The 8683-nt window shown below is 39.0% G+C and overlaps 1 protein-coding gene across 5 annotated transcripts in view; it reads right to left on the bottom strand.

Annotated features, from left to right (window-relative positions):
• Nucleotides 1-432: 432 nt before the first annotated feature.
• Nucleotides 433-8683, bottom strand: part of palm1b (paralemmin 1b) — a 22353-nt gene continuing 14102 nt past the window's right edge. For 3 of the 5 annotated variants that reach the window (XM_053687382.1, XM_053687383.1, XM_053687381.1), the window contains exons 4-7: nucleotides 5069-5190; nucleotides 4114-4192; nucleotides 3869-3890; nucleotides 433-2909 (exon numbers count right to left, since the gene is read on the bottom strand). In XM_053687382.1, the coding sequence (XP_053543357.1) occupies nucleotides 2521-2909; nucleotides 3869-3890; nucleotides 4114-4192; nucleotides 5069-5190 (612 nt within the window). In that variant the 3' untranslated portion in view covers nucleotides 433-2520. Of the gene's footprint in view, nucleotides 2910-3868; nucleotides 3891-4113; nucleotides 4193-5068; nucleotides 5191-7351 lie in introns of all 5 variants that reach the window. The other 2 variants (XM_053687379.1, XM_053687380.1) reach the window with 2 other exon arrangements.

Raw genomic sequence — 8683 nt, 5'->3', positions numbered from 1 at the left:
AGCACGGGGAGAACATGCAAACTCCACACACACACAGGAATTGAACCCCCAACCTTGGCGGTGGGAGGCAAACGTGCTAACGTTTGTTGTATGCAAATTCAGGACAATGTACATTGCTTTCCCACGTGAAGTGGGTGAGGCATGTTGCATGCAGGAGCTTTTTAATGTGTATATTCATATTCATATTTTTATTATGAGAGAGTCAGAGATGACGTCTGTGCCTTTTTTTCTGTCTGTGACATTTTATTTGTGGAAGCACAAAATTTATCAGGAAATGTATTACTCCCTGTAGAATAAGTAGAGGAATGTGATTGGACTGTACTGGATTGTGGAACATTTTGTTTGTACTTTTAAAAAACAAATGTATGTGTGCAGTGTTGTTACTTCAGTGTATTTGTAGAGTTTTAAAATGAACAGGAATGACAGCAGCAATCATAACACAGCAGTTTTTATTTGTATTTCTTTCCGAATCAAGCACATGGACCACAGCAGGAAACAGTGAGAACAAAGGACTGGGGTCCATAATCCACAAAAACAAAAACATCACGGTGACACAAATGGCATTCAGGTTCCAACTTTAAAAAAACTAAAACCAGTCCTGATGGGAAGAGTTTGGGACATGCCCCCAGAGGACTGATGATGGTGTTTATGTGCACTACATAGTGAATAGGGTGTGTGGATTGGGACACATGCACAGTGAAGAAAAAGGATGTGAAAACCATTTCTGGCAATCTTTTAGTTCATGTGTGTGTCATAAACCATCATAAACAATACATCACATATATTTACACACTTTACACAAATCTTTTCCTACCACGAAGAGTGTGTGTGTGTGTGTGTGTATATATACTACATCCTCACAGTGGTCCGAGATGATCAAACATCAAATAAAAGACACGTTACATACATTATAAAAGCATAATTACTCCGTAATATAATATTCTGATCTTATGGATAACGAAACTTTGGATTAGAAACACTAAGCGAGAGAAATATTCATAGCGAGATGTCCCTCATATTTTTGTTTAAAAATAAACTAAAATAAGTGAAACGACACCAAAGTCCGCCCTTCTGTTCCTCCATGAGCACTTACATAAGATTACATAATGAAAATATAAGTTTATATTTATAATTTATATAGAAATGTCAAGACAGAAATATAGAAAAATATCAATAGAAATTAAAAAAAGAAGTACAAACTGAACAACGTACATACAAATACATTACATATATTATATATATATATATATAAATACAAACACAGAGAGGAAGTGCAGTCACACGGCAATGCTAACAGTGAAGTCATTAATGTTATCTCTGTCATTAATAGCAGTGATGGCATTAAAGGTATCATTAATAAACCTAACAATGAAGTTATTAATTAATGTTATCTCTGTCATTAATAACAGTGATGTCATGAATGTTATCATTAATAAAGCTAGCAGTGATGCTACTAATGATAGTGTAAAAATGACAACATTAACATTTCATTGTAAGAGGCAAGAGTTATGTGCTAACTAGCTAGCTAAAATGTTAGCATCATTTAACGGTGACATAAACGATGTTAGAGAGATTTCAATTGTTGTTATTACTAGCACCACTAACAGGGACATCACTAATATTTTTATCATTATCAAATTAACATGTGATACATAAAATGATTTACTGGTTGATGCTACATGTAATTAAGTATAATTTTAGTCCTACAGAATTCTTTTCTTTGTATTTTTCCAACACATCTGAGGTAAATGTTGATGTTCTTGATGGTTCTGTATAGTTTCCATGGTTACTGCACCATTACAATGTCCATATAAAAGATAGCTACCTTACATTTTAGCATAACTGGCAGTCAAATGGTCATTTGGCAGTAACAGTGATGTCAATAATGTTGTTATTACTAGCAATGTTCTACTGGAGTGAGATTAGTAATGTTATTATCATTATAATAATAATTTTATGTTATTACCATTATCACATTCATAATAAATGCTGTCACATTGACGCTAAGTGTAATTATTTGTAACTTTAGCCATTCCAAGACTTTTCTTAGTCATTTCTCACCAGATCTGAGGTAACTGTTGATGTTCCTGACGGATACAGCTCATTTCCATGGTTAATGCACTTTTACGTTTGCCGTATAAAAAAGACTTAAGTTAGCATAGTTTGCAATAAATATAACTATGCTACGCTATCAGTGAAGTAATATTATCATCAAAGTTAACAGCAACGTCATTTGAGTCAGAACTATCAATAATGCTAACAATTATGTCAGTAATGATATCATTAGCAACTCGAACAGCAACAGTGATGTCATTAGTGATGCCATTATTGTTAGCATTGTGCTAGTGTCTCTTAATTATTATAGTGCTAACATTAACGATATGTTTTTCATATGCACTGTAATTCTTACAAGGCTTGCATTAATTACTGCAAAGTCAGCAGTTCCTCTCTGGATTTTGTATTTTTCATTTAGTTGTAATATTTAGTATTTCTTTTGAGTAAAAGTTTTGGCCCCCATTCTCACATGACAGTGCAGCACTTGCACCGCTGCTTTTCTTTCTTGGCCTCGCCCTGTTTCGCCTCATCTCCGTTTGTAGCCTCGTCCTGTTTCTTGTCGTCTGGACTGGAGGGGGCGCCATTCAGGGGAGCTTTCTCTTCATTCTTTCCATCCTCTGTCGCTGCTTTGTTCTCGCTGTCCTCGATGACGACCAACTCGGCCTTCACCGCATCCTCGATGCCCAGCACTTTCTTGGTCTCGTCCTCGTTCTCCACGTTTTTGTAGCCCATGAACACCATGGTGACCGGATGGTCCGCGCTCGCGTTCTCGATGGCCTTCGCGTCTAAATTTGTGCATTCCAGCTTCGCCTCGATGCCGGTCACCTGCCTGGTTTTAGGGACGCCGTTCTCCACTGGAAAAGAATGTTAAGAGGGGAAAAAGTGCACTTGATCAGCTTATTTTCTCAAAAGTCACAGTGTTTACTTTCCCATAGTCACCATTTAACCCCAACAATTCACAACTTCGGAATTTTTCACAGTGCTAACCGCGTGGTATCGGTCAATGCTAAGTGTAAATATAGTTTTAACAAACAGCCTTTTCTTAGTATTTTTTGGTGCATCTGAGGTAAATGTTGATGTTCCAGATAGTTCTGTCTTGTTTCCATGGTTATGGCGAATTTACAACCTTCTCTACAAAAGATGATTACTTTAGCCTTAGCTGTTAACTAGTTTATGCACAGTGATCATGTTTTGTTCATGTTCTGAGTTTTTTATGACTAATTTACTAACACATCTGAGGTAAATGTCGATGTTCTGGATGTTTCTGTCTCGTTTCCACTCTTGCTTTGTCTTTACACTGTCTGTGCACAAGATTTAAAAGCTCTGTGCTAGCTAAAAAAATTGTTCCAGTGAAATAACAGTGACGACTCGTTCAGCGTCCACCTCATCCATGTATCTAGCAACATTTTTTTCACGACTTTAACCATTTTAACAAGTAATGAATCACAAAAAGTGAGAATTTGTGGCCAAAGCAGAGGCTGAATATCAGGAAACATTGGGCCAAAGTGTGCTCCTATTTATTAAGTTATAGCTTTGATTTATTGTTTTTCTGTGAAACTTAAAGAAGAGCAGAACAACAAAAATCAGTCAAAATATTGACACTGTTTCGTCCTTGAGGCTAAGCATGGAAAATTGTTCATTATTTATATTTTATGTGAATGAACATTATACAGTATATAAAATATAAATCCTCAATACAGAACTCATCAGAAAGAACCCGATTTAAAAATGACTTTTCCTTTGTGATATGTCTTCAAAATAAATAAAACAATAAATAAATAAGAAATCAGATATAAAGAAAAATGTGAAATACCTTTTCCGGGGCCGTCAGTCGTCTGAAAGAGGAGAGAAAAAAAGCGATGATCTGGTGTTAATTCAACCATCAACAACTTCACACCAATACGGATGATTCACGTGTCAATCAATTACAATAATGAATAAAATTATTCATAATTACATAATAATTACTAGGAACTTTTTTGCTGTAACTTTGCTTTATTAATAATCACATGTTAGTATTTGTCCTCTCACCAACTTTGTTAATAAATAAGCACTTACGTTTATAAGGTTCTGTTTATCGGCGGCGGATTTAGACACAGGAACGCCGGTCTCCAGCTCCTCGATCTCCTGCTCCAACCTGCCACCACACACCACATTCCCACCATTACAACAGGTTTACTGATCTGATAACATCATCAATATAGAGATAGATAGAGAGTACTTTATTGATCCCCAAGGAGAAATTTGAGGTCACAACAGCCATAATCTGTGATAGAAAAGAGAAAAGAGCGAGTGCTTCCTGGAGCATCTTTATACTGAAGAAAAATCCCAAAAGCTCTTTTCCCGCAGGACAGAACACAATCTTTACCCACATGTCAGTTTAGACGGGATAAATATTACCTGGTGTTATTCCTACTGCTCAGTTTACAGAAGAGAAAATGCGCCCAGACTGTAAACTATAACTGACACGACATGTTCAGACTCAAGGAATATTTGCGTTACATGGAACACTAATCCCGTCTGAACAGGGCTTTAGTATCTTAAAATGTTATAGATTTGTTTCATGTTCAGAAAAAGGTTTTATTTAGATTTCCTTTATGAACAAATTGTACAATTTTATAAGTTATCATTTTTATAAAACAGTTTTCTTCACTTTCACGTGACGTCATTCATGCTGTTATTTATTTATTTATTTTTTTAAAGTTTATAAAACCTAGCGCTTCTTCTCTGTGCTCCTCGGACTATATCCTGCTCGTTCATGCAGGCTGTTGTTTATAGATAATGGAAAAATATCAGTGATAATCAAATATTTATATAGCAAGTAGCATAAAATGCTAATCCAGCACTGCAGTGTGCACGCACGTTGTGTAAAATATTGATGCGTGGACATCTGAGAACTCATCCTCAGCTGTTTTTAACAGAGTAACATCGATCTCAGGCTGAAGTTCACGCTTTAAACCTCCATTGTGTTCTTTAACTAGAACACGGATCAATAACCGGGCGAGGAACCCACCTGGGTATGCTCTGCTCCAGTTCCCTGGTCTTAGCCTCGTCTTCCTGCAGCTGTCTCTGAAACTCGTTTTCTCCACTGGAGGGCGCACCGTCCAACAACCACCGCTCCCTCAGAGCCTTCGACTGCACGGCCACAAAACAACAACAGCAGCAGGGTTATTTTCTGTAATTGATTACAGACGGTTACACGTGCAATCATCTTTAATCATCTTACACACGTTCTTATATACAAAGAAAAAAGAAAGATAGAGAGAGCAACAGGAAAAAGTAAAGAAAAAGAAAACCCAGAAAGAATGAATGGAAAAAAAGGAAAAGAAATAGACAAGAAATAAACTGTGAAGCTGATAAAGAACGAGAGTAATGTACCTGATCCACGTTAATGCAATGCCCACTCACTCGCTCATTCTCTTTGTGTGTGTGTGTGTGTGTTTCTCTCTCTCTATCTCTCTCTCTCTGTATCTTTCCATGTGCGTGTGATTGTGTGTGTGTGTGTCTCTCTCTCGGTCTCCCCCTCCTCCCTCTCTCTCTGTCTCTCCCCCTCTCCCTCTCTCTCTGTCATTGATTAGCTCTCAGACTGTAGGAAATACATGAGCATTAGTGAGCCATTAGTTTATCACTTTAGGACATTACACTAATGCGCAGCACACACATGATGATGATGGACAGGAAACATTACAGAAGGCGCCAGAGTGGACCCGCAGTGTTGTAGTGGACAATTCAACATCCTCACAACATCACCACAACATCCTCACATCCTCCTCACAACATCACCACAACATTCTCACAACATCACCACAACATCCTCACATCATCCTCACAACATCACCACAACATTCTCACAACATCACCACATCATCCTCACAACATCACCACAACATTCTCACAACATCACCACAACATCCTCACAACATCCTCACATCATCCTCACAACATCACCACAACATCCTCACATCACAACATCCTCACAACATCACCACAACATCCTCACATCACAACATCCTCACAACATCACCACAACATCCTCACATAACAACATCCTCACATCATCACAACAACATCCTCACATCACCACCACAACATCCTCACACCATCACCACCACAACATCCTCACATCATCCTCACATCACCACAACATCCTCACAACATCACCACAACATCCTCACATCACCACAACAACATCCTCACACCATCACCACCACATCACAACATCCTCACACCATCACCACCACATCACAACATCCTCACCACATCCTCTCGAACACTCTCTGAGTGAGGATTACACTAACGCTATGTTCACACTCACAGCAACACTATAAAACAACGCTGATCAATTTCCTAATCTTTTAGACGGCGAGTGAGTGTGATTAACACATCAAGTAAGTAATAAACCACTCTGTGTGTGTGCGTGTGTGTGTGTGTAACAGTACAGTGATGAAGCGGCGTTACTGTTACCATCCTGAGGCTGATCATTATCCTATAACAGCACGTCCTGTTTTATTCCTCTTACACCACAGCGTGCATGAACCCATTTACAGATAAATTTAATGTCCATGGCCGAGTGAGTTCCTGTTTCTCTATTACGTTATAGCAGCTATAAACACTCGTTCCCTCATCACCCCTCTCTGTATTCCATCTTTCTATTCACTCTCATTATTCCCTCTCTTCAAGTTAATTAGACAAAAAAAATTTTGCGTTGTTGTTACCATGTGAACGAGCCGTTACTATAGAAACCATAGCGTATTAGAACGAGAGCATTAATATAAACCTGCACTACTGTCAGAGCCGCTGTTATAAAGAACTCATCACCACCTGACCAATCACAGTTCAGGATTTAAATAAACAGGATCTGGGTTGACTTTGTTCCCAGCAGTGTGATAATGTCAGGTTTTGCATTTTTTAGGAACTCTGCATTTGAGCTTTTGGTGCCTAACACTAAAGAATACAGACCCTGAATATTCCAGGAACTTATATTATACGTATGTAATTTGTGATAGAGATGAAAGAGAGGAATTTGGGGATATTTAAGACTGATATAAAATGTCTATGATTCTGTTTGAAGGACAATACTAGTTAGAATATGAACGTTTTTAGTACAAATAAAGACATTAACAGAGGATTTGATTTGTATTAGGAATACGCAGCTAAGACCTACTGTTAGATTATTTCATATTCTTTTTTTTTTATATTAGGATTGTTTGGTTCAAGTGTTCATGAAGTATTTTGCTAATTATTTGTAGCAGTTGTCGCAGCTCTCCGATTTCTGTGGAGTCTGGGTGTGTTTTACCTCGGCAGTGTTAAGGACGGGATCCTGTCCCTGTGCACATCTGGACTTGGTCTTTGCAGGCTGTGCTTTGCTAGGATGGGATTTGTTGGACTGGGATTTGTTGACCATGGCTCTGGCTTTCCCATGGTGTGTGTTGTGAGGCTTGTGTCCTTTCTGTCTAGGTGGGTGTTGGGGTGTGTGGTAGTTGGCAGGTGGTCCTTGAAGTTCTGTAGCTCTGATGGGCTTCTGGTTGTTTGGGTCTCTCCTGAGTGCAGCATCCTTTAGATTTTTGGCAAAGATTCTGATGAAATTGTGGTGTAGGTGTATATCGTCATGTAGGTTATTACTCGTTATTGTTGGGTGCTGTGCAATCAAGGTGTTGGGAATGTTGGAGCACTTTTTGATGATATTTTCATTGATTTTATTGATGAGACTCAAGGGGTAATCATTTCTAGGCAAAAGGGTTGAAATGGTTATGTTGGCTTTCGGGAACCTCTTATGAACCTTTTGAGCCATCGTCTTCACCGAGTCTGCTACTTTGTCACCTTTGGAGTATATTTCGTTTGTGCCAGTGTGAATCACTATGTATTGAAGGTCATGTTCTGTAAAGTGCGAGAGTCGCTCGAGCACAATGTCTGTGGTGGAACACCGGAACATTATCACATTGTGTGCAGGGAACAGCTTTTTGTGATTTAAAAATTTGCCATTGTTATCTATAAGAAGAGCTAGAGTCTCTTGGTGTTGTGGAGAGTTGGTGAGCTGGATTGTGGGCTGATTGATCAGTGGGGTGGCTAGCTGGCTGGGCGATGGGATGGCTAGCTCTCTGGGCGATGGGATGGCTAGCTCTCTGGGCGATGGGATGGCTAGCTCTCTGGGCGATGGGATGGTCTGTTTGAATACCTCAGTTATGGTAGTCAGCTGCTGTTTGAGACTCTGAATTTGGGACTCTTTCTGCTCCAGGGTGCACATAAGTTTACACATTTCTTTTCTGAAGCACGCTTCGGCTCTCTGGAGCTTGTCCATGTTTCTCTCCAGTGAGGATGAGGTCAGGTGAGGGGTGCATGCAGAAGGAACAGGTGGAGGGGGCTCAGGCTCAGAGCTGGGCTCAGCTGCTGTTAGACTGTTCTTCTCTTGTTCAGCTAAAGCTTTCAGTTCAAACTCTATTTCAGCCATTGTCAGTTCTTTATTAGCTGAAAGTCCGGTGTTTGGGTGTGCTGTGTAGAAGAGAAAGTCTGCTTTGATGATTTTATTATTTAATATAAAAAATATCAGCTTTAGAGTCTCAGGAAAGTCTCTCCAAATCTTAGCTTTGTACTTTTTCTTGGCATTTTCAGTAGTTATGTCATTTGGGTA

The sequence above is a fragment of the Ictalurus punctatus genome, chromosome 17, assembly GCF_001660625.3.
Source record: "Ictalurus punctatus breed USDA103 chromosome 17, Coco_2.0, whole genome shotgun sequence".
Lineage (NCBI taxonomy): Eukaryota > Metazoa > Chordata > Actinopteri > Siluriformes > Ictaluridae > Ictalurus > Ictalurus punctatus.
This window is presented reverse-complemented; position numbering and strand designations above follow the sequence as displayed.